Source organism: Mustela lutreola, chromosome 7 (genome assembly GCF_030435805.1).
Source record: "Mustela lutreola isolate mMusLut2 chromosome 7, mMusLut2.pri, whole genome shotgun sequence".
In the NCBI taxonomy this organism is placed as follows: domain Eukaryota; kingdom Metazoa; phylum Chordata; class Mammalia; order Carnivora; family Mustelidae; genus Mustela; species Mustela lutreola.
Window position 1 is genome coordinate 74,971,419 of NC_081296.1, and position 27,496 is coordinate 74,998,914.

The 27,496-nt window shown below is 36.9% G+C and overlaps 2 protein-coding genes across 3 annotated transcripts in view; one reads left to right on the forward strand and one right to left on the reverse strand.

The window, feature by feature from the left end:
* Window positions 1–27,496, reverse strand: part of FAM227B (family with sequence similarity 227 member B) — a 199,432-nt gene that overhangs the window by 73,296 nt on the left and 98,640 nt on the right. The window lies entirely within an intron of this gene.
* Window positions 4,985–27,496, forward strand: part of FGF7 (fibroblast growth factor 7) — a 57,860-nt gene continuing 35,348 nt past the window's right edge. The window contains exons 1-2 of one of the 2 annotated variants that reach the window (XM_059181503.1): window positions 4,985–5,280; window positions 6,055–6,431. In XM_059181503.1, coding sequence (XP_059037486.1) covers window positions 6,146–6,431 — 286 coding nt within the window. In that variant the 5' untranslated portion in view covers window positions 4,985–5,280; window positions 6,055–6,145. The remainder of the gene's footprint in view (window positions 5,281–6,054; window positions 6,432–27,496) is intronic. The other variant, XM_059181504.1, reaches the window with a different exon arrangement.

A 27,496-nucleotide genomic window follows, 5' to 3' on the forward strand; every position in this document is an offset into this window, starting at 1 on the left:
AACATGCAGCACATGATGTATGGCATGCTACCTTTTGTACAAAAAGAAGAAAAAATATATATATATGTGTGTGTATATCCACACATATGTATTCAATTTGCCTATATATACATAGAAAACTCTGGAAAGTTACACAAGAAACTAATAACAATGATTATCTATATTTTTGATAAAGAATGGGAGCTAAAAGGATGGGGAACAGGATAGAATGTAAAAATGTACAGTAATGAAAATATTTAATGATGTTCCCTTCTACTGATTATATTATATATACTTATGAATGTGGCATAGGCTTAAAATTAATTATTGAAATGCAAAATTTATTAAACAAAAGCTATTTTCTATCATTTACCTCTTTATTAAATAGGAATATAGTGGAGGTTGCTTAAGCAAAACTAGATGGTGGTTAATCATTACCTTAATGACCACTTATGTTTTCATGATGATTTCACTGTATTCTTTTTACATATTCTATTCCCAAATCAACCAAGGCAAGAATTAGGCACTGTTTCTTTTTGAAGAATACCAGATGCTAATCTTTACTTTCTAAGGATGTTTTTCTAAAAAGCCAGTGTTTAGGAATAGATGCAAGAATCCATTGTTTTACAGATTTAAACCTTTGTTTTACAAATTCAAAGCTCAAGAGCTGGAGGTGTTTCCAATGAAAACTGAAGTTAACACAATCCAGAAACAGTAAGAGAGACACTTCTTCAAAATATTTCTGTGCTTAGCTTATCACTATATATACATTAAAAATAGAACAATAAATGCTTATATATGTAATTACCACCAAGAACTTTAAAAAAAACCTAGAGTGATGGAATGGAATAGAGAACACAGAAATGGACCTTCAACTCTATGGTCAACTACTCTTTGACAAAGCAGGAAAGAATATTCAATCTAAAAAAGATAGTCTCTTCAACAACTGGTGTTGGCAAAATTGGACAGCCACATGCAGAAGAATGAAACTGGACTACTTTATTACACCATACCCAAAGATAAACTCAAAATGGATGAAAGAGCTAAATGTGAAACAAGAATCCATCAAAATCCTAGAGGAGAACACAGGCAGCCTTGCCACAGCAACTTCTTGCTAGACCCGTCTCTAAAGGCAAGGGAAATAAAAAGCAAAAATGAACTAGTGGACTTCACCAAGATCAATAGCTTTTGCACAGCAAAAGAAACAGTCAACAAAACCAAAAGACCACCTAGAGAATGGGAGAAGATATTTGTAAACGTCTTATCAGATAAAGGGCTAGTATCCAAGATCTATAAAGAACATATCAAACTCAGCACTCAAAAAAACAAGTAATCCAATCAAGAAATGGGCAGAAGACATGAACAGACATTTCTGCAAAGAAGTCATACTAATGGCCAGTAGACACATGAAAAAGTACTCAGCATCACTCAACATTAGGGAAATACAAATCAAAACCACAATGAGATACCACCTCATACCAGTCAGCATAGTTAAAATTAACAAGCCAGGAAACAACAAATGTTGGTGAGGATGTGAATGGGAAACCTTCTTACACTGCTGGTGAGAATGCAAGCTGGTACAGCCATTTTGGAAAACAGTATAGAGTTTCCTCAAAAAGTTAAAAATAGAGCTACCCTATGACCCAGCAATTGCACTAGTAAGTATTTACTCAAAGGATACAAACATGGTGATCCAAAGGGGCAACTGCACCCTAATGTTTATAGCAGCAATGTCCACAATAGCCAAACTATGGAAAGAGCCCAGATGTCCATTGACAGATGAATGGATAAAGAAGATGTGGTATCTATATATAATGAAATATTACTCAGCCATCAAAAATGAAATGTTACCATAGGCAATGATGTGGATGGATCTAAAGGCTGAGAGAAATAGGCCAATCACAGAAAGACAATTATCATCTGATGTAACTCATCTATAGAATTTAAGAAGAAAAACAGAGGATCATAGGGGAAGGGAGGGAAAATATAATAAGATGAGATCAGAGAGGGAGTCAAACCATAAAAGACTGTAACCTATAGGAAGGAAGTTGAGGGTTGCTGGGGGGGAGTAGTGGGGGGATGTGGTAACTGGGTGATGGGCATTAAGGAGGGCACATGATGTAATGAGCACTGGGTATTATATGCAACTGAGGAGTCACAGAACTCCACCTCTAAAACTAATAATACATTATATTTTAATTAATTGACGTTAAATAACATAATTTTTTAAAAAAGATTTTATTTATTTATTTGACAGAGAGAAATCACAAGTAGATGGAGAGGCAGGCAGAGAGAGAGAGAGAGAGAGAGGGAAGCAGGCTCCCTGCTGAGCAGAGAGCCCGATGCGGGACTCGATCCTAGCACCCTGAGATCATGACCCGACCGAAGGCAGCGGCTTAAACCACTGAGCCACCCAGGCGCCCCAATAACATAATATTTTTAAAAAAACACAGAGTGTAGGGGCACCTAGGTTAAGCATCTGCCTTCAGCTCAGGTCATGATTCCAGGGTCCTGGGATTGAACCCTGCATAGGGCTCCCTGCTCTGTGAGAAGCCTGCTTCTCCCTCTCCCACTCCCCCTGCTTGTGTTCCCTCTCTTGCTGTGTCTCTCTCTGTCAAATAAATAAATAAAATCTAAAATAACAACAACAAACCCAGAGTGTTAACCCATCTAGAGATACCCGAAGTTCCTCTTGGTTTTTGGAGAATACCTCTTTTTTTTTTAAAGATTTTATTTATTTATTTGATAGAGAGAGATCACAAGTAGACGGAGAGGCAGGCAGAGAGAGAGAGAGAGAGAGAGAGAAGCAGGCTCCCTGCCGAGCAGAGAGCCTGATGCGGGACTCGATCCCAGGACCCTGAGATCATGACCTGAGCCGAAGGCAGTGGCTTAACCCACTGAGCCACCCAGGCACTCCTGGAAAATACCTCTTAAAGTATACATATAGTAAGGACATAAGTGAGGTTTTCATTACAGCTGTGGTGTTATTGAAGCAGGTTATGGGCCTATCTTGAGTTAATTATTTTCCATTAGGAAAACTGATAATCAAAAGATTATTTATTTAGAATTTTTCTTTAGAAGATTTTATTTATTTGCAGGGGGAAAGAGAGAAAGAGAGAGTGTGCCTGTGAGCATGAATGGGGGGAGGGGCAGAGGGAGAAGCAGGCTCCCTACTGCGCAAGGAGTGTGAAGTGGGACTTGGTCCCGGAACTCTGGGATCATGACCTGAGCCGGAGAGCTGCTTAACTGACTGAGCCACCCAGCCATTTCACTAATCAAAAGATTTAAATATAGTTACCTCGTTGAGAGTAAGCCACTCATTAATATTATGGGGATTATATTTTCAAATCACAGAGTGCAAAGACATCTAATGAACCTAAAATAAATAGATCACAATTTTGTGCTTTGTTTCCAATTTTACAGTTAACCCTATAGAACAGATTTTAAGGAGGCACTAGCAGTCTTTATCAACAAACTATCTATTTCTTTTATTTAAGTTTTGAGCACTTAATTAGCAAATTTTGACTTCTAATCTATTGATTTCTTGGTTTAAAATGTGTAGGCTTGGTGTGGAACAAATGGATTTAGTAGCTCTTGAACATCTTTACCTGTGAATTGAGTTAATAATTTTCACTTCTTTAGAAGCAATATCCAAATTCTAGGAGTTCTGACACTGCTCCTTGTTGTTACACATGGGACTATGATTCAGAACACAGTAGCATCATTCTTTCCCTTCTCTTCGGCCTACATGATAGATTATTTTACAGTGACCTATTCAACGGATGCAATTAGAGAAGGGTCCACCCTCCTCTGCTCTAGTTAACTTATAAATTTCAATATCCGGTGCCTAAAGAGTAACTGGGTACATTTAGCCTTTTCCATGCTCTTGATTCTGTTCCCCAAAAGCACAAAAATCACATACACTATGATCTGGATTGGAAGGACTTAATTTCCTTTTTCTATTTGGTCTACATGCACCACCTGGTGGTAAAATAGTGCATTTCAAGTTGTGTGTGTGTGTGTGTGTGTTTTGGCGGTATTAACATGGGAAAGAGAATTTCAATATACATTCCTAAATATTGATTTAAGTTAGCAATGCAATTATTTTGCAGCAAATAGTTAACAAAACACTAGAACACTGTATATATATAGCCAGAATAGGAAGTAAAGGAGAGAGTACCTCATGTTGGAAAGTACAATAGCTTTCTCTTATTTACATTAACTACAGCTCTTATAACTCCATCCTTTGATAAACATTTATTTATTGTGCTAATGTTCTTACTGAGACAAGAGTCAAACACTGATAAACAGTGTAAAACCATTTCATTTTTAATTTTTAAAGATTATAATTTTTAAAAGGATGCATCCTCTTTCTTATATTGGTAGTTAGTACAAGTCAAATTCACAGAATTTTAAAACTATAAGATACCACAGAATCATTTAGATTAATGCACTAATTTTGCAAATATAGTAGCTGAGACTCAGAAATGCCAAGTGACTTGCCCAAAGTCATACTGGTAAATAGTGGCTCAGCTCAAATAAGAAACTAGGTCCTCTTACTTTCAGCCTAGGAATATAAAATCTAAAAATTATACTCATATACCATGGTAAAATACCTCTGTGTGAAAAGATATGCACTTAACTCGGCCACATAGTGCTTTAGAACACTAAGATGTGAGTGAATTGACACAGGCTAGTTTTGTTCTAAAATTCTGAGTGCAAAGAAGTAACAGTAGAAACACACGTATTGTAAAGCTATTGAAAAGATTTTCTAACCAGCAAAAATCCCTTTTATAAACGTTCAAAGGAATATTTTTTAACTTATATATAATGCTTTTGTTGTGAAGATAGTGCAAAAAATTCCCTTTCCCCTTTTAACTGCTTCAGAATCAGAGATCTGTTTCTACAAAGTAGGTACCCACTGGTAGGTTTAGGCATAAACCATGTTCATAGCTCCCTCTCATGACCATCGAATGAATACTATATAAGCCTCCTTTATTCTCGCTGTTGTATTCAACTAACAGCTCACTGGTTAAGTTTTAATTGCTTCCAATGAGGTCAGCAAAGGTATTTATCGAAAAGCCCTGAATAAAAAGGCTCCACACACACACACACAAGCATACACGCGCTCACACAGAGAGAAAAATCCTCTTGCCTGTTGATTTATGGAAACAATTATGATTCTGCTGGAGAATTTCTCAGCTGAGAAATAGTTTGTAGCTACAGTAGAGAGGCTCAAGTTGCACAAGGCAGACAACAGACATGGAATTCTTGTGTATCCAGCTGTTATCAACAGAACAAGTAAGTTACTGTTATTTGTCTTTAAAAATAATACTGAATGGTTTTCTAGTAGTTTACCTCTTTCTCTGGTTTTAGTGCTGAGGGGAAAAGTAAAGTTACCAAACTTTTGAGCCACGTAATTATCTATAGTAATTATGCTGTAGAACTTACATAAAGATAAGGTTGACGTTCTCCAGACAATACTGGCATTTAACTTGAGAAATGCGGGTAGTTCAGGAGAATATAATTGATTAACCAGAAACATAAAAGCATACAATAAACAAATCTAGGGAAAGCATTTATACTTTGTTAATAGTGATTTTAGGACTTAATTTAAATCAATAGCTCTAACTGCAGGATGTTTCTTACCAAATAGCCATTGGAATAAATGGTACAATCATATTCTGATTTGTTTCTAGTAATGCATAACTTTTATAAATCTACATAGAGAGAAATGAAGATGCTGGCATCTTCTGTGAAAGCTGTTTTAAATGTGCCTTCACAGTACAAACTGCACTGCATGTTATACTACTATTTACCTACTAAGATTTATACATATAATTTTTCATCCTCCCCTCCCCTCCTTTCCCTATTCTTAATTTCTTATTGCAAACAGAAGTCAAGTAGTAAACAGTGTCGCAGCAACTGAGCTTATTACAACCTGTTTTTATAAGGAAATACCAACAGAGAGTTATTTTAGGAGGAATCCTGTATTGTTATCAGGAACTAAAAGGATAAGGATAACATTTGGAAAAAAAACAACTACTCTTTCTTAAATCAATCTACAATTCACAGATAGGAAGAGGTCAATGACCTAGGAGCAACAATCAACTCAAGATTTAATTTTCATTATGTTATTCATGAACACCCGGAGCACTACACTATAATGCGCAAATGGATACTGACATGGATCCTGCCAACTTTGCTCTACAGATCATGCTTTCACATTATCTGTCTAGTGGGCACTATATCTTTAGCTTGCAATGACATGACTCCAGAGCAAATGGCTACAAATGTGAACTGTTCCAGCCCTGAGCGACATACAAGAAGTTATGATTACATGGAAGGAGGGGATATAAGAGTGAGAAGACTCTTCTGTCGAACACAGTGGTATCTGAGGATTGATAAACGAGGCAAGGTCAAAGGAACCCAAGAGATGAAGAACAGTTACAGTAAGTAATGTCCTTAATTTATAGCACCGTGTAGGAACCTTAATCTGTGAAAGAATCATTTTTCAACTGACAGGCTTTCTTAGTTTCCTTTTTTTTAAAATTAACTATCATCTTCTAATTTCTCTCAATTGGGATCATTGAACTATGTTTCCAAAAACATCTTCTGCAACAGGTTAAATCTACTAATATTATAGTTGTAGCTGATAACCCAAACCAACTTGAAAATATAATCCCTGTGTCCTAAACTCAAAATGCTTATAAGCTAAGCAAAATGTAAATGATATTATTCACACTGAAATGTTACTCACTGTCTTCTATCAGAATTCATTAGGAACTCTTAAAGAGAGTTCTCAGTAAATGCTCAGTAAATGAGTACTCAGTAATGCTCACCAAAAGCTACTTACTAGTTTGAGGAAAAGAAATTTTATTTGAAAAAGTAATTTGATTTTCTTTGAAACAACATTTCTGTAGTGGGAAATAATAATCTGTGCTCAAAAGTGAATTTAGCAACTTGTGCAATTGTGTACAGTTATAAAAGAGAAGGGACTCTGTGGTATCCTCATCTGTTTGCACCACAATGAGTTTGTATTAGATTGTTTATTCATCTGAGCAAAAAAAAAAAAAAAAAAGGTTCCTCCTAACATTTTCTTTAATCTTCTGTGCCATAGTTCTATGTTACCTTAAGAGAATTGTAAATGTGAAGGAGGAAATAAAAGTGAGTTAGAAGAGATGCCCATGATTTTCTGTTAGTGTATTACATTTTTTCCAAAACCCATTTTTTTTTCATGTTAAAATATCAGGGTTGGACTTATCATTTAGCAGTTATGATTAATAAACAATTTTAATAGTTTTAAATTTAATGGGGTAAAATATTCAACATGGATAGTAAGAATTTAAAATCCCTGAATGAAAAAAGATTTTGTTTATATTACTAGCATTTGAACAATGTTATTATTATTTCATCTTATAATATTATGTATGTTAAAGTCAACTGAAAAAGAATACATGGGGTTGATGGTGTAAACATTTGCTTGAGTACTTAAAGTACGTTTTGCTTGCAGTGAGTACTTGAAACTTCGGTTGCTTGTTTAATGAATGCTTTTTAGGCTTCTTAATTAATGAACCGATAAGTGGGAATCTGGGGAATTATGTTTCCAATATGAAAATAAGAGGATCTTCTTTGTAACTATAATTGATATAGAATGCTAAGGCCATTTTAATGGATCATTAACAGCAATACTTTAATCATTACAGTTATTAATAAAATTATCATGTTAGTCATAGAATATTGTTCTATTATTATGCTTAGGTTTAGGTAAAGAACCATTTGGAGGAAAGTTCTGTGGATAATCACTTTAATGTGAGCAACAGAATTTGGAATATAATCAATTTTTTAAAAATTGAGACTTATCATGGATAATGGAACCTGGTAGAGAAGACAGAGCCCAGGTGAAAGTTATGACGCATACATATAATCCCTCCCTGTGAATAATTCTGGAAAAATATTTAATTCTTTCCAAGTCTCAGTTTTTTTATCTCTAAGATATGGGATATGTGCAGATGATCTCCAATACACCTTCTAGTTCTTATGGTCTATTCTATTCTAAGCCATAGAATATATCACATAAATGTGAATAAATCTAAGTACTCATTATATAATTACCACATACTCTGAATGATATAGGTGAATATTATCTCAAGGATAAGATGAGCTGTCAGAACTAATTTGAAATCGTAGTAATATCGTTATCAAACTTAAACACTGTAGAATTCTTCTGTATGCCAGCTAATGCCTTTTGAATGCTTTAGTCAAGTAATGGAAAGTGAAAAATTAGATATAAAATCCAGTGAAAATGAACAGTATGCATAATTATTTGGGATGAAAAATATCCACAATTAGGACACATTCACATATGTGTTTTATTTTGTGTTAAAATTTCTTGAAACCATGAAACCCAGGTGTTTGTAAACATACACAAAATGCCAAACTTATTTTATAGTTTGAAACATAATTTAGTGTTAACCTTGAGTAACCATAAAGCTGATTGGGTATACCACTCCTCCTCTACTCTAATTCTTCAGTAAAAATGAAAGAGAGACAGGAAGAAAGAAATTCATTCTGTATCATTAATTAGAATGTCACAATACCAAGGTACTTAAAGACAGGATATATGTCATATAAATATTCTTCACTTCTATAAGCTTTTCATAGGCTGCATATAGAAGTATACTTTTTGATATGGTGAATTCTCCTGGAAAGAGAAACCTTTAATAGGATGCTTTAAGTAAACCCTAAAACTCTTGGCAGGTTGTATTGTTATCCTATTAAAGAAGGAGCCACTCAACCTTCAGCATACTTGGAAAGAAGCTGATTCACCATTGTCCATTAGGAAATCCTAAGATACAAAAGGAAACACTTCATTGAAAAATAAATGGAGAATAACTTATTAGAAGAGAATTTTTTTTAAAGATTTTATTTATTATTTGACAGACAGAGATCACAAGTAGGCACAGAGACAGACAGAGAGAGGTGAAAGCAGGCTCCCCGCCGAGCAGAGAGCCTGATGCGGGGCTTGATCCCAGGACCCTGGGATCATGACCTGAGCTGAAGGCAGAGGCATTAACCCACTGAGCCACCCAGGCACCCCTAGAAGAGGATTCTGATAGTCGTTTCCTATTATTATTAAGGGAAAGCCTTACTAATTTTAAATGTGAATGCTCCATACATAAAATGTGCAAATTGACACAGGTACAAAGAAGGTGCTCAACAAAATTTAAGAAGCCAAAAGAGAAGAAAAACTTGAAATTACAAATGTGAAGACTATTTACATTCCTCAATCATTAACTGAATGAATGAACAAAAGATGTTTCCTTCCTATTTAAAATGAGAGTAAAGGTAATTGGATTGTCTACTGAAGTGAAATGCAGCAGAGTTCAGAAAGTGTGATAGATCTGAATCAAACTCTTGCATTTCATTTTCAGTATTCCGATGCCTTAAATATGTTCAGTGGTTTTTGAACACCCTTCTTTTGAGATCTCTTAAGATGGTATAGATTTAAATATCTTAGATGGTAAATTTTGCATGAAAAGTTAGATGTCAGCTTGTGTGAGACATAGTTGTTCTCTGCATTACCATGAGAAGGTCCCCACTCCATTCTCATGGCTTTGCTTTGAATGAAGGGGAAAGTTACCAGATGAAATGAATAGGTTTTGAAGGACAGCTTACTTTACTAGGAGAAGGATAAATTCTTCATAAAAAATGTAACTTCCAAGATATTGCTAAGCTAATGGACTGGAGTGAGTAGAAGAGGTAATAAATCTGGGTATACAATTCTGTTTCCAGAAGATTGGGCTAGGACAGGTTGATGGAGGGCCTAGAGGAAGAGAAGCATTGTGGCAGGGAGGTGGATATGATAGCTCATGTCTCGTATCTTTAGGGAACTAAAAAAATGACTTAAGCTATCCTGAGTTGTGAGGACCTAACTTTAGTCTTAATTTTCGTGTTGTCTTGTGAAATATTTTAAATTTAGATTAGAATGAGTAAATTGCAGAAAAAGCATGCCAAGGAACCCAACAAAAATAAGACTTGTACTAATAGACATTAAGTAAGACCCAAGTATGTAAACGTAGGAATTCATGAGAGGCCAGGAGATGCTAGACCACACTGCCGACACAGGGGAGAGAAGCTGTTACTGGAGAACTGTTCCTCAGATTGCTTACCCTTCTCACTCGGGAGGTAAGAAAGCCTGTTCTCTCTGGTGGTTCCACATTTAGCCTTATAGTAGGTTTACAAGTGACAAAACTGGAACCTAACCTGAACTAATAATAAGGTTAATAAAAGCATTACATGCCCTCCTAAAATGAAAGAAATATTCATATCCTCTGCAAAAGGAGAGTATTAATAACATCATAAAGGATTGGTAATGGATGGTCAATACTTTCCCTGTTGTCGTCAGAACTCCCCCCTTGGGGAAGGGTGAGAGGGTGAATTTAGACAATTTTTGGACCCGGCACCCCATCAACAGACAGAGTCAATCACTCCACACCTGACAGAAATAACACTGCTGTTTAAGCTGGGAATTGAGGTGCCAAGTGAGAGATGGCAGCAGTGCACTGGGCAACTGACAACTGCCCTGAGAGACAGATGTGAGACAAAGAACTCAGACCTTCAAGACCATTTTCTTGCTTTTGGGATCCAATTACTAAAAGGTTTTGCTCTTCCCAACCATGGTCAATATCATTCATTTCTTTTAAGAAGAAATCCTTAATTGTGATAGGTCACTGACTCGAGCAAAAGCATGCCTCACTTATTAGAATTAAGCATTTTAAGTTCCATAGCAAAAAAAGGGTTAGCCATTCTGAAAACCAGCCAGTGATTTGGCAATATTCTCTTTTGGATTGTTAGACTGTGACGGGATATGGCCTAACAATTGGCAAAAAGCAAATAAACACAGTGTTGTGGGATTTGACTTTGGCCACAAAATCTTCAGCAACCCAACTGTCAACAATTCTTTGGATAAGATCCTACTCAGCAATAATCTCTGCTAGTAGTTAGCAAATATACATACCACCTCTAAATATGGAGATGGTAAACTTGCTTATGCTCTGAACTTAGCAGGTTATACAAAAGAAAAATAATTCACATTATCAAAACAAAAATAAGAAAACCAGGGCAACCCCAACTTAAAAGAAGAACAATGAGAAACATATCTATGGAATTGAACCAAAACCCTGCATTACTGACCAAATGCAATCCTGTAGAACTGGTGACAAAGTACACATAATTTATTGCCACAGGTGCATCTCTTCTTTATTTTGTAAATCCCCATTTGAACTGACCATCATTTTCTTTTTGGTACCAAGCCAGAGCATCTACATGTATTTTCCCTTTCAACTCAGCTGTGTTACAGCTCTTTAGCCTACAGTTCTAGAGCATTCAGAGACCCAAGTGAATTGGAGAGAACACAAGAAGCCAGCTTTCAGTCAGTCACGTTCCCTTTCCCAGGTTTTCCTATTGCTCAGCTTTGGCTAATACTGTAATCAGCTAGGGAACTTAAAAAAAAAAAAAATACTGAAGCCAGGTCCCACCCGCAAAGACTCTCATTAAATTGATAAGGGGTGAAGCCTGGGCACCAGGAATTTAAAAAGCTTCCCAGATAATTCTGACATGCTGCCAAAACTGAGAACCACAGGATCATGTTAGAGGATCACATTAGATTATTGGGAGACAACTGTTAAATCAGAATCCTGACACGGTGGGGGAAGACTCAGGCATCAATATTTGTTAATGCTTTCCAGTGATTTTACTATGCAGATAAGGTTAAAAACAACTATTTAATGGGACCAAGGGTTCTATTTCCACCTGGATGCCTTCCGGTCCCAGGAATGTTTTAGAGTCCTTCAGTGGCTCCATAGTTAACTTATATGAGGATTTCAAAATGGGCTTATCAGGAATGACTCTCTGAATTATGCATTGATGAAGTTCTTCTGGGTCCAGTTGATCTCAAATCTCAGTGGCTCCAACATTTGGAACTGGTCTGGAAATGCGTGTGATGATAGCTCTGTAACTACTATGTGAAAGGCTATGCAATGAATTCATTGCAGGGAAGAATAAGTCTTGTACCACAGTCTCACAATGACAGGCAGGTCTGAATCTCTTTTGACAATTTCAAGTGGTGCTACAGCAGGGGATGTGGAGTATAGACATCAATGCCAGCTTACTGAGCCACTTATAACTATGAACCCAGATGCCCCCAAATTAGGGTCTCATCTCCTATGGCCACCCCACAGAGTTTAAGGCAGTGATTTAAAGAGATAACCTCAAGTCTAGAAAACCGAGGGGGGGAAAAACCACAAGCCTAGAGGGTCTAACCAGAATAGTGAAAAGGATATGAAGCTAGAGGTTGGTTTTCTTTGTAAATTTGGGATTAAAGCAAAGCTTTCTTTCTTTTCTCAGGATCCTAGTTTTCCTTCTCTGTATCAAAAACTTTTGGTAGCACAGTAACTTCTTTTTCATCACTAGTGGAATACAATACTTTTCTATATTTTAATTTCACATATGGCTCACAGAAGAAAAGGCAGGAATTGTGCATATCTAAGCAATCTGGAGAAAAAAGAACTCATTAAATGAAGTAAGCTTCCATATGAATTACTTCCTTTCTGAACCATATCCATTCTTTCTTTAAAAAAAAAAAACTTTACTGAGGTATGTTGACATACAAAAATCTGTACTTATTTAATGTATACAAATTGACTAATTTCTACATCTGTGAAACTACCACCACAATCTATGCCATAAATATATCTACCACTTCCAAAAGTTCCCTCCATTCTTTTAATTATGATTATTTTGTGATAAGAACACTTAACATAAGATCCATCCTTTTAGCAAATATTTAAATATACCATGTAACAGTATAAACTATAGGCACTACACTGCACAGTATATCTCTAGGACATATTCACCTTGCATAGTTGAAATTTAGTACCCTTTAGCAAATACCTCCCTAGCTCCCCCTTCCTGCCAGCCCCTGGCCACCACCATTCTACTCTCTGCTTCTACGAATTTGACTATTTTAGATTCCTCCTATAAGTGGCATCATGTAGTATTTGTCCATCTGTGTCTAGATTATTTCACTTAGCATAATGTACTCCAGGTTCATATCCAGTCTTCCTATACACAAAATAGGTTGTAAAATGAAAATCCTCTGCCTTTCACATGGTTCAGAAAGCTAAATTAGTCACTGAACACTTAACTGTTTCTTAACCAAGATTCATATCTACTATATTTGAGGTTATATCTGCACCTGACTTAGGTAGAGAAGTCATACCCAATTTGCTAACAAAGAAAATTTACCTATTTACCTTAGTTGTGCAAAAGGGTTTGTGTAGTAATATATAAAGACAAAGGGATTAGGGTTGGGAAGCAGAGAAGAGAATTACCTGATATCCATGTCCAGGTAAAATTTGCCTTTTAGGCAGATAATGTCATTCTCAGACCTTTTGGTTTGATGTATATTGGGAGAGAACTGGCTCTGGAAGTTCTCTGTTCCAGTCAACTTCCCTGCAGAAGAATGTAATCACTTCTACTAGAGTGGGCATGAGTACTTGCTAGAGCCATTAGCTAACGTCCTTCTGAGAATAAATAGGATGGCAACATCTTTGTAAACAGGAGAAGAAATAGCCCAGAGAGGAAAGGGGGAAAAAGGACTTTATATAAAAATAAATGGATTTTGCATTTTATTTCTTTTAGAGATTTTCAAGTAATCTCTACACCAATTTGGGGCTCCAACTCACAACCCTGAGATCAAGAGTAGCACTCTCTACCAACTGAGCCAGTCAGGCACCCCAGATTTTGCATTTTAAGTTTAGGGTGGATTTAAACACAAAGGATCATCATAAAGTAGGGCTCTATTAACTGTTTTGATGCACTTGAAGAATAAGGGCAATGGAATGCAATAGATTAATAATAGTTGGGGAACTTCTGAGATCAAAACAAAGCCAAACTAAATAGTCTACAGGGGGGTTGAAATAATAATAGATGATTGCAGATGATAATCAAATAGGAGGCTTGAATCTATTAGTTAAATTCATGCCTAAAATTGCAATGATCTTTATTTATCAGGACTATATACAAACTCAGTTTCTTTTTTATGGTTAATATAAGACAGGGCAAATGAGGTATATTTCAATGTGCATAAATACCATACTTACCATGTTAAAATTACCATGTAATATTTTCCATTTATCTGCCTACTTGAATTTTAGATTTAACTGTAGATAATATTGAGAAAATGCTTTTGGAACAAATTCAGAATCAACTCAGCATGCAGATTTTACTTAAGGCAGCAATTCTAAACCTTGTTTCTTAGGGCACTGGTCTCCCTTGAGATATTAATGGCGTTTCCTACAGCACAGTTTCTGTGGCTGATTGAGAAATATTAGGTTGAATAAAAGTGAACAAGTTTTCACAGTAGGACATCTCTGAGCCTAATTCATACTAATATAAATTGCAGAACTCTAGGAGATTATATATGGTCTCCCAAATTTACTTGACAACAGAGTACAGTGCTCCTGCCCCACAACTCTCTCGAGTTTGGGTAAAACACTTACATTTCATTAAATTGTAATTTCAGAGGGATGCCTGGGTGGCTCAGTTGGTTGAACAGCTGATAGTTGGTTTGGGCTCAGGTCATGATCTTAGGGTCGTAAGATCAAGCACCATGCTTGAGATTCTCTCTCTCCTGCCCCCTTTCTCCCTCTCCCTTTCCCTAAAATAAATAAGTAAATCTTTTTTTTTAAAAAAGATTGCAATTGAAGAGCTATTGCCTAGGGATCTCTCTCTGGCACAGTGAAGAACTAAACCAAATTTCCCCCTCATTTTTTGGTTTCAAATAAAAGGCTATAAAATAAACCTGAAGCAACATTTTAAGAATGACCTTGAACCAAGAATCTGTGCCAAAGTCAGGAACCTCAATGTGATTTTGGACAATTAGGGTAGTATTTTGGGTATAGATGCATGCTGGGCTGAAATCCAGAGATTTGCAATGAGATTTAAGCCTAGCTTGAAGCTCTTTTCTGAGTTTCGAGCAGCTTTAAAGGACCATTCCCCTAATCTGAAATGATGTCCAATACCTATTATTTAGGCAACCTAGAAACTGACTAAAATCTTTTCCTATGCATTAGCCTAAATATGTTTTAGGATTAGAACATGATTGAAGAATTCTTAAATTACGTATTTAAAAACAATCAACATTTAGTTTTCAAAAAAGTAGTTTGAGCAAAAGTTTGCAGTTATTTTAATTCTATCAATAAAAAACAAGTTTTACTTACTGGTCAAAAACTATTTAGAAATTTGAAATTTAGCATAAATTGAAGGGAGAACTGCAAATTTAATGAATTAATTTCAGTACCCTTTGAAGAGGTCACTTACTGGAAAGGTTCAATAGAATTGCCTTTTCCAGAAATACATAGAACTTCTGCTCTGTTTTGGATTCTTTCAGTTAGCATTTGGCAATGCTACTAAAAAAATGTAAGTTATGGAAAGATAAGCATCGTGTCTTATTCTTCCTTTGTTCTCCCAATGGTAGAGGAAGAGCACTTAGCCCAATGCAAGGGAGAAGGATTGACAGTCATTTAATATATTTCTCCCTTAAGCTTTTACATCTAAAATTAGTTATGCATAAGAAATAGATTACTAAATTATCATGAAAATTTAATGGAGACAAGAATTAAAAGTTTGCTGAAATAAAAGAGAAGTATGTATCTTTTCCCTCTTCTCTCTTATTCTCTATCGTTAAAATACACTATTGGCCTCTGGTACCTATTTTGATTTAATTTTCCTGGGTAATTCCAAGGGACTGGTGGAGAAGTTTAATTGTAGAGGCCAATGATCTAAGCAGGCACATGTAGCAGGGGTGATATTAGAAGGGATGACTGACATGGCATGGTGAAGACCAGTCCTGGAAAAGTTACGGCCTCCTCAACACCCATCCTTGTTTTCATTTGTCACCTAATTCTTGCACATCAAAAACTACATGCAGAGAAAAATGACAATTTGTTGATATTGGTTTAATTGCAGTATACTATACTGCATTAAAAGGACATAGAGAGAGGAAAAGTCTTTAAGAATTAAATGAGCTATACTAGTACAACCAAGCAGTGGGCTGATAATTTTGGGGTAGGGAATCTGCTTACTTATTAGTAACACATATGGGATTGATCCTGGTCTTAGTGACTGGTGTCAAACGGTGGAGAGGATATATGTATGTGTACACAGAGAGAGAGCTGGGGAGAAATAGGAAGTTGGTGAATACACTCTCAGTTTGTTTTAGTGCCTATCGCCTGATCCTTGGATAATCTTCGTGTTTTATAGTGTCTCAACTGCACTTCTGATAAAAGCCTGGTTGGTCTGGTTCATAGTGTAGCATCTTTCATGGGGAGATCACTTGTAAGCAGTGGATAGTTTCCTCCCCTTATTTGCATGAATGATGAAGACATCTTACAAAACTTTGAAAGATTGATGACTTCTTTTTTTTTCCACTCTTTTATTAATTCAACAAATATTCATTGACACCTCTTCTTTTTTTTTTTTTTAATTTTAATAAATTTTTTTATTTTTTATAAACATATATTTTTATCCCCAGGGGTACAGGTCTGTGAATCACCAGGTTTACACACTTCACAGTACTCACCAAAACACATACCCTCCCCAATGTCCATAATACCACCCCCTTCTCCCAAATCCCCTCCCCCCAACAACCCTCAGTTTGTTTTGTGAGATTAAGAGTCACTTATGGTTTGTCTCCCTCCCAATCCCATCTTCTTTCATTTATTCTTCTCGTACCCACTTAAGCCCCCATGTTGCATCACCACTTCCTCATATCAGGGAGATCATATGATAGTTGTCTTTCTCCGCCTGACTTATTTCGCTAAGCATGATACGCTCTAGTTCCATCCATGTTGTCGCAAATGGCAAGATTTCATTTCTTTTGATGGCTGCATAGTATTCCATTGTGTATATATACCACATCTTCTTGATCCATTCATCTGTTGATGGACATCTAGGTTCTTTCCATAGTTTGGCTATTGTGGACATTGCTGCTATAAACATTCGAGTACACGTGCCCCTTTGGATCACTACGTTTGTATCTTTAGGGTAAATGCCCAATAGTGCAATTGCTGGGTCATAGGGCAGTTCTATTTTCAACATTTTGAGGAACCTCCATGCTGTTTTCCAGAGAGGTTGCACCAGCTTGCATTCCCACCAACAGTGTAGGAGGGTTCCCCTTTCTCCGCATCCTCGCCAGCATCTGTCATTTCCTGACTTGTTGATTTTAGCCATTCTGACTGGTGTGAGGTGATATCGCATTGTGGTTTTGACTTGTATTTCCCTGATGCCGAGTGATATGGAGCACTTTTTCATGAGTCTGTTGGCCATCTGGATGTCTTCTTTGCAGAAATGTCTGCTCATGTCCTCTGCCCATTTCTTGATTGGATTATTTGTTCTTTGGGTGTTGAGTTTGCTAAGTTCTTTATAGATTCTGGATACTAGTCCTTTATCTGATATGTCGTTTGCAAATATCTTCTCCCATTCTGTCAGTTGTCTTTTGATTTTGTGAACTGTTTCCTTTGCTGTGCAAAAGCTTTTGATCTTGATGAAATCCCAATAGTTCATTTTTGCCCTTGCTTCCCTTGCCTTTGGCGTTGTTCCTAGGAAAATGTTGCTGCGGCTGAGGTCAAAGAGGTTGCTGCCTGTGTTCTCCTCAAGGATTTTGATGGATTCCTTTCTCACATTGAGGTCCTTCATCCATTTTGAGTCTATTTTTGTGTGTGGTGTAAGGAAATGGTCCAATTTCATTTTTCTGCATGTGGCTGTCCAATTTTCCCAGCACCATTTATTGAAGAGGCTGTCTTTTTTCCACTGGATTTTCTTTCCTGCTTTGTCGAAGATTAGTTGACCATAGAGTTGAGAGTCTATTTCTGGGCTCTCTATTCTGTTCCATTGATCTATGGGTCTGTTTTTGTGCCAGTACCATGCTGTTTTGATGATGACAGCTTTGTAATAGAGCTTGAGGTCCGGGATTGGGATGCCACCAACGTTGGCTTTCTTTTTCAATATCCCTTTAGCTATTCGAGGTCTTTTCTGGTTCCATATAAATTTTAGAATTATTTGTTCCATTTCTTTGAAAAAGATGGATGGTACTTTGATAGGAATTGCATTAAATGTGTAGATTGCTTTAGGTAGCATAGACATTTTCACAATATTTATTCTTCCAATCCAGGAGCATGGAACATTTTTCCATTTCTTTGTGTCTTCCTCAATTTCTTTCATGAGTACTTTATAGTTTTCTGAGTATAGATTCTGTGTCTCTTTGGTTAGGTTTATTCCTAGGTATCTTATGGTTTTGGGTGCAATTGTAAATGGGATTGACTCCTTAATTTCCCTTTCTTCTGTCTTGCTGTTGGTGTAGAGAAATGCAACTGATTTCTGTGCATTGATTTTATATCCTGACACTTTACTGAATTCCTGTATAAGTTCTAGCAGTTTTGGAGTGGAGTCTTTTGGGTTTTCCACATATAGTATCATATCATCTGCGAAGAGTGATAATTTGACTTCTTCTTTGCCGATTTGGATGCCTTTAATTTCCTTTTGTTGTCTGATTGCTGAGGCTAGGACCTCTAGTACTATGTTGAATAGCAGTGGTGATAATGGACATCCCTGCCGTGTTCCTGACCTTAGTGGAAAAGCTTTCAGTTTTTCTCCATTGAGAATGATATTTGCGGTGGGTTTTTCATAGATGGCTTTGATGATATTGAGGTATGTGCCCTCTATCCCTACACTTTGAAGAGTTTTGATCAGGAAGGGATGCTGTACTTTGTCAAATGCTTTTTCAGCATCTATTGAGAGTATCATATGGTTCTTGTTCTTACTTTTATTGATGTGTTGTATCACATTGACTGATTTGCGGATGTTGAACCAACCATGCAGCCCTGGAATAAATCCCACTTGGTCGTGGTGAATAATCTTTTTAATGTACTGTTGAATCCTATTGGCTAGTATTTTGTTGAGTATTTTCGCATCTGTGTTCATCAAGGATATTGGTCTATAGCTCTCTTTTTTGGTGGGATCCTTGTCTGGTTTGGGGATCAAGGTGATGCTGGCCTCATAAAATGAGTTTGGAAGTTTTCCTTCCATTTCTATTTTTTGGAACAGTTTTAGGAGAATAGGAATTAGTTCTTCTTTAAATGTTTGGTAGAATTCCCCCGGGAAGCCGTCTGGCCCTGGGCTTTTGTTTGTTTGGAGATTTTTAATGACTGTTTCAATCTCCTTACTGGTTATGGGTCTGTTCAGGCTTTCTATTTCTTCCTGGTTCAGTTGTGGTAGTTTATATGTTTCTAGGAATGCATCCATTTCTTCCAGATTGTCAAATTTATTGCCGTAGAGTTGCTCATAGTATGTTCTTATAATAGTTTGTATTTCTTTGGTGTTAGTTGTGATCTCTCCTCTTTCATTCATGATTTTATTTATTTGGGTCCTTTCTCTTTTCTTTTTGATAAGTCTGGCCAGGGGTTTATCAATTTTATTAATTCTTTCAAAGAACCAGCTCCTACTTTCGTTGATTTGTTCTATTGTTTTTTTGGTTTCTATTTCATTGATTTCTGCTCTGATCTTTATGATTTCTCTTCTCCTGCTAGGCTTAGGGTTTCTTTCTTGTTCTTTCTCCAGCTCCTTTAGGTGTAGGGTTAGATTGTGTACCTGAGACCTTTCTTGTTTCTTGAGAAAGGCTTGTACCGCTATATATTTTCCTCTCAGGACTGCCTTTGTTGTGTCCCACAGATTTTGAACCGTTGTATTTTCATTATCATTTGTTTCCATGATTTTTTTCAATTCTTCTTTAATTTCCCGGTTGACCCATTCATTCTTTAGAAGGATACTGTTTAGTCTCCATGTATTTTGGTTCTTTTCAAACTTCCTTTTGTGGTTGAGTTCTAGCTTTAGAGCATTGTGGTCTGAAAATATGCAGGGAATGATCCCAATCTTTTGATATCGGTTGAGTCCTGATTTAGGACCGAGGATGTGATCTATTCTGGAGAATGTTCCATGTGCACTAGAGAAGAATGTGTATTCTGTTGCTTTGGGATGAAATGTTCTGAATATATCTGTAATGTCCATCTGGTCCAGTGTGTCGTTTAAGGCCTTTATTTCCTTGCTGATCTTTTGCTTGGATGATCTGTCCATTTCAGTGAGGGGAGTGTTAAAGTCCCCTACTATTATTGTATTATTGTTGATGTGTTTCTTTGATTTTATTATTAATTGGTTTATATAGTTGGCTGCTCTCACGTTGGGGGCATAGATATTTAAAATTGTTAAATCTTCTTGTTGGACAGAACCTTTGAGTATGATATAGTGTCCTTCCTCATCTCTTATTATAGTCTTTGGCTTAAAATCTAATTGATCTGATATAAGGATTGCCACTCCTGCTTTCTTCTGATGTCCATTAGCATGGTAAATTCTTTTCCACCCCCTCACTTTAAATCTGGAGGTGTCTTCGGGTTTAAAATGAGTTTCTTGGAGGCAACATATGGATGGGTTTTGTTTTTTTATCCATTCTGATACCCTGTGTCTTTTGACAGGGGCATTTAGCCCATTAACATTCAGGGTAACTATTGAGAGATATGAATTTAGTGCCATTGTTTTGCCTGTAAGGTGACTGTTACTGTATATAGTCTCTGTTCCTTTCTGATCTACCACTTGTAGGCTCTCTCTTTGCTTAAAGGACCCCTTTCAATATTTCCTGTAGAGCTGGTTTGGTGTTTGCAAATTCTTTCAGTTGTTGTTTGTCCTGAAAGCTTTTAATCTCTCCTTCTATTTTCAATGATAGCCTAGCTGGATATAGTATTCTGGGCTGCATGTTTTTCTCATTTAGTGCTCTGAAAATATCATGCCAGCTCTTTCTGGCCTGCCAGGTCTCTGTGGATAAGTCAGCTGCCAATCTAATATTTTTACCATTGTATGTTACAGACTTCTTTTCCCGGGCTGCTTTCAGGATTTTCTCTTTGTCACTGAGACTTGTAAATTTTACTATTAGGTGACGGGGTGTGGGCCTATTCTTATTGATATTGAGGGGTGTTCTCTGAACCTCCTGAATTTTGATGCTCGTTCCCTTTGCCATATTGGGGAAATTCTCCCCAATAATTCTCTCTAGTATACCTTCTGCTCCCCTCTCTCTTTCTTCTTCTTCTGGAATCCCAATTATTCTAATGTTGTTTCGTCTTATGGTGTCACTTATCTCTCGAATTCTCCCCTCATGGTCCAGTATCTGTTTGTCCCTCTTTTGCTCAGCTTCTTTATTCTCTGTCATTTGGTCTTCTATATCACTAATTCTTTCTTCTGCCTCATTTATCCTAGCAGTGAGAGCCTCCATTTTTGATTGCACCTCATTAATAGCTTTTTTGATTTCAACTTGGTTAGATTTTAGTTCTTTTATTTCTCCAGAAAGGGCTTTTATATCTCTCGAGAGGGTTTCTCTAATATCTTCCATGCCTTTTTCGAGCCCGGCTAGAACCTTGAGAATTGTCATTCTGAAGTCTAGATCTGACATATTACCAATGTCTGTATTGATTAGGTCCCTAGCCTTCGGTACTGCCTCTTGTTCTTTTTTTTGTGTTGAATTTTTCCGTCTTGTCATTTTGTCCAGAGAAGAGTATATGAGGGGGCAAGTAAAATACTAAAAGGGTGGCAACAACCCCAGGAAAATATGCTTTAACCAAATTAGAAGAGATCCCAAATCGTGAGGGGGGAGAAAGGGGATAAAAAGAGGTTCAAAAAGGAAGAAAGAAAAAAAGAAAAAAAAAAAAAAGAAAAAAGAAAGAAAAAAAAAGAAAAGAATTAAAAAAAAAAAAGAAAACACCTAAGAAAAATATAAAAAAGAAAAAATATATGTATTAGATAAACTAGTAAAAAATCGTTAAAAAAGAAAAAGGTAACAGTTAAAAAAAAAAATTTTTACCCGAAGGCGAGAAAAAAAAACAAAAAATGAAAAAGAAAAAAATTAAATTAACCGCAAGACTAAAAAAAATCACAGGGCAAAAGCCATGAGTTCCGTGCTTTGCTTTCTCCTCCGCTAGAATTCTGCTGCTCTCCTTGGTATTGAAACCGCACTCTTTGGTAGGTCAACTTGGTCTCGGCTGGATTTCTTGTTGATCTTCTGGGGGAGGGGCCTGTTGTAGTGATTCTCAAGTGTCTTTGCCCCAGGCGGAATTGCACCGCCCTTACCCGGGGCCGGGGTGAGTAATCCGCTTGGGTTTGCTTTCAGGAGCTTTTGTTCCCTGAGCGCTTTCTGTAGAGTTCCGGAGGACGGGAATACAAATGGCGGCCTCCTGGTCTCCGGCCCAGAGGAGCCGAGAGCCCAGGGCCGCACTCCTCAGTGCGCGCTCTGAGAACCGCGCCCAGTTACTCCCGTCTGCCTGACCTCCGGCCGCGCTCCGAGCTCACCGAGCCTGCGACCGGTTCAAGGTCACCCCGAGGTGCGAGCTTACTGTCGGCTCTGTCTCTGTAGCCGGCTTTCCCGTTCCAATACCCGCAAGCTCTGCGACACTCAGACACCCCCGATCCTTCTGTGACCCTGCGGGACCTGAGGCCACGCTGACCCCGTGTGGGCTTTGCCCCGGGTAGCCTCTGGAGCGATGTCCCTCAGCGGAACAGACTTTTAAAAGTCCTGATTTTGTGCGCGGTTGCTCCGCCGCTTGCCGGGAGAGGGCCCCTCCCCCCGGGGTCTATCTTCCCGTCGCTTTGGATTCACTTCTCCGCCGGTCCTACCTTTCAGAAAGTGGTTGTTTTCTGTTTCCAGAATTGCTGTTCTTCTTCTCTTCGATCTGCCGATGGATTTTCAGGTGTTTGCAATCTTTAGATAAGCTATCTAGCTGATCTCTGGCTAGCTGAAGTAGTCTGGGCCTGCTACTTCTCCGCCATCTTGACTCCTCCCTCATTGACACCTCTTCTATCCCAGACTTGGGCTACAATAGTAAGCAATTCCACAGTCCATATCTTTAGAGAATTAATGGTTTAGTTGGGCGTGGAGGATGAACTACAAGTCAGAAGGGGTAAGTTCGGAGCAATTGGGGGTTGCCCAACTCAACTCCAGGAAATGGGCATGCAAGTCTTTTCTGGGAGAAAATGACCTGAAGGATGAGCAGTATGAAAGGGAGAGGACAAATATATTACCTTCAGAGGAGAAGGTTTGGAGATGTCTCATAGTAAGATAGTATTGCAAGGCTGGGAAATGGGAAGTGACTTAATATCTTCCCAGGTTATCAATGTTAAATTCACTAAAGTAACCTTTTTTCTATTAAAAATATGAGAACATTTGCCTTTTATCAGTTGATAGACTTTGCTCTGTTTACTAAAAATGACTATTTATTTGAAAGGGTAGTTTTTAGGGGTAATTTTTTTCTTTAGAGGGTAACTTCTTTTTTTTTTTTTTTTAATTTTTTATTTTTTATAAACATATATTTTTATCCCCAGGGGTACAGGTCTGTGAATCACCAGGTTTACACACTTCACAGCACTCACCAAATCACATACCCTCCCCAATGTCCATAATCCCACCCCCTTCTCCCAAACCCCCTCCCCCCGGCAACCCTCAGTTTGTTTTGTGAGATTAAGAGTCACTTATGGTTTGTCTCCCTCCCAATCCCATCTTGTTTCATTTATTCTTCTTCTACCCACTTAAGCCTCCATGTTGCATCACCACTTCCTCATATCAGGGAGATCATATGATAGTTGTCTTTCTCTGCTTGACTTATTTCGGTAACTTCTTTTTAAAAAAGATTTAATTTATTTATTTGACAGAGAGAGATCACAAATAGGCAGAGAGGCAGGCAGAGAGTCAGGCAGAGAGGGGGAGAAGCAGGCTCCCTGCCGAGCAGAGAGGCTAGTGGGACTTGATCCCAGGACCCTGAGATCATGACCTGAGCTGAAGGTAGAGGCTTTAACCCACTGAGCCACCCAGGTGCCCAACTTTTTTGAAGGCGTAATTGAAGTCCTGCTAATTGGAGTAATATTGTTTTTCTGGAGAGCTTTTTTTTTTTTTTTTTTTTTTCTTTTTAGTGGTTTTCCAATCTTTGATCATAATTGTAACCTGTTAAGTCAAGTGTCCATAAATATTCATTATAAATGCTACATTATCATTATGGAGGATATTTTTTCCCATAACGGTTTCTATAAAGTGAGAGAAACAGCAGTTTTGAGGCATATGTTTGGCTTTTAAGGACAAAATTATGGAGCTTATCTGCCACATTCTTTACGATAAGCTAACTTTTATGACCATTAGAGCTCTATCCATTGCTACAATTATATAAGTAGTGCACTCAGCAGTCAAATAGCTGTGCATACTTTTATTTCCTTCAGATCATGAAGTAGGTAATGAAGCAAGGTGTTTTCCCACTTAGGCCAATCAGAATGTCTCTGTTTCTGAGAAATTGTGCTCAACTCCCCATCCAAATAATGCATCACAAAATAATGTCAGATATTTACTAGACATAAGGAGGTGCTGTCGACTTTGAAAAGATTCTGGCCAAATTTGGTCTGGAAATTTTCTCTTAACTGGCTTAAAGTTGATCAGATATTGAATAATAATTCATCCCCGAGGAAGATGAGCATAAATCTATATATCATTGTGATTAAGTTGTATTGAGACCTAAAATTCATGATGTTTTAAAGTATTATTTCATAGTCAATCAGGTATTTACATTAATATTACTACTAAAATTACTGTACTGTGTAGATATAAATTTTGTTTTTTATTATTATGAATCTTCTAATTTAGCCTATATAAAATTGTACAATGTACAACCAGGAACATTTTCGTTGAGTGACTAAACATAAGTAGATCACCAAGGTGATGTTAATTCTTTTAAAATATGTATGTCAATATTGAAATCGGGGCAAAACACTTCATCCTTTTCTAATCAATTCTCAGAATACCTCTTGCTGTAAGCTTGCAGTTATACTATTAGTCCATTTCACAGAAAGAAAGGAAAAGACTTTCAGGAAATTGGTCAGCCTGACAAGCTTGCTAATGTACAGCTTCTAGTTTTAAAATTATACATAGAACTGTGAAGTGTGTAAACCTGGCGATTCACAGACCTGTACCCCTGGGGATAAAAATATATGTTTATAAAAAATAAAAAATTAAAAAAAATATATAAGATATATTAAAGTAAGATAAAAAAATTATACATAGAACTATTTAGGTGTTGTTTATTTTAATTAAGAAAGATTGGTGTTAAAAGATTAGTTGATGATCGAAATGATCGCAACAAAATTCTCTATGTGTAAGGGTTGGATTGTTTTCTGGTAATTCTTGGGTAGTTCAGTTAACTCACAGAGAGCAGGTATTAAATAGTAAGCCTGGTGAGTTCACTGTGTGACTAACATCATTAAATATTAAAGAGTAAAAAGGTCATGTTCAGAATACTGATTTAAATGTTTCAGTGTCCTTAGAGCCAACACAAGTTACTAAGAGATTTTAAAGGGGCAAAACCGAGGCTTTTTAAGTAACATTTTCTCTCCTATAATGAAAGAGGTAAAGTTACCAACATGCTACACATGCCTGGCACTGTGCTAAACACTTTCTGTATATTACCTCATTTAATCTTCACACAGCACTTTTAAAATTGGCAGAGTTATGTTCATTTTGCAGATGGGGCAACTCCAAAGCATAGTTTCAGTTATCACCACATGATCACAATACTGTCACTGGTGTTATTAAAACATCACACATGAATTTGAACCATGCAGTGGGATAATTTGCATATGAAGAACTATAAACAGCTGAAATTTTCTTCTCTGTAATATGACCTAATGAGTACTTGGCATTATTTCCTCATTATTAAATAAAAACTCTACTCCAACGTTCCTGGTACAAAACATCTCCATCTGTCTTCTCCTGAGTTGGCCTAGAAACTTCAGTTTATTTTGTGTACTCACTGCTAAAGATGCTGCAAAAATTAATTTGGTTGCATTTTAATCACATTTCTGGTATTTATTAAAATATTTATACTTCTGTTCATTAGTGTATGCATACTTATTATAGTATACATACATATATACAATTTAATTTCAGAAAATAAATAAGACAATGTTAGGAATACAGCCAGATAGTTTCCCTCTCTAAAAGGCCATGCAATCCAAACAGAAGAAACACAAAAATAAACAAAAGAAACAGCAGAGTTTGTTCTAAGAAGCACTTCTGAAGGATAGGTTAAAAGAGAAATCGCTTACTGGCAAATTGCTTATTTCTTTTGTCCATGATTATTATGTTCTCAATTTATTTCTAATCCTTTTAGGACCCTGCCCAATTAAAGAAAAACAGAGGGGGGAAAAAAGGGACAAAAATGATGAGTTAGTGCAAAGACAGTGTATCTGGGATTCTGTTTTTTTTTAGATTTTTTGTGCTTTTTTGTAAATTATATTGTATCTTTGAAAACCAAACATATACATTATTTGTGATTTGAATCACCTTTGGTTTTTCAATATCCTAAAAATACCTTAGAAGGTTTTTATTCTCAAAGTTGCAATGGCTCTTTTCAGCAACTAGGATACTATTTTTTTAAACTTTTTTTTTCATTTTCACTTCACTTGCATATTTTCTTTTTGTTTAGTTTTTGTTTATTTATTTGACAGAGAGAGAGAGAGAGAGATCACAAGTGGGCAGAGAGAGGGGGAAGCAGGCTCCCCGCTGAGCAGAGAGCCCGATGTGGGGCTCGATCTCAGGACCCTGAGATCATGACCTGAGCTGAAGGCAGAGGCTCAACCCATTGAGCCACCCAGGTGCTCCAACTAGAATACTATTTATTGCAATATTGATTTGAGCATATATTATTATGCTATGTACTGTGGGTACATAGATGTATATGTAGAGACCCAATATTTGAAAAATTTCAGCCTATTTGGGAAACCAACACCAAAACCTCAATTTTAATAGAATATGATAAGTATGTCATAAAAATATGTTCAGAGAGGGACCACAGTGGAGGGGAGGTGACATAACCTAGAGGAAGCTGAACAGGACTCTTGCAAGACATGATGTTTGAACTTTATCTTCAAGAGCTAGTGGGAGTGAACCAGTCTAGAGAAGTGGGCAGGGAATGGGGAAGGGAGTCAAGTAAGGGCATCTCTTCCTGGAAAACGTATGAGGAAAAGCTGAGTGATAATTAAGGAGGTATGTATGGGAATTATGGGAATTAGTATTTCTGAAGTATTGGCTTCAAGGTAGAAAGTAGGGAGATATGAGAATGCAGTGAAGTCTCATTTCTTGCACATTTATTTTATATTTTATGGAACATGAACTTTATTCTATAGGTAATAAGGAGCTAATAAAGAAGAATGTAGAAATAGTAACTGATAAAAAAGTTAGTTTCATTATTCACAAAAATGATCTGGATGGTTAATATTTATTAATAATTGGAAGATTTATTTTATTAGAAAATTTAGCCTCTTTTCCTCCCAAAGCTTCTTACCACAACCACTCACAAATGGCAAAGTTAGCTCATGTTAATTA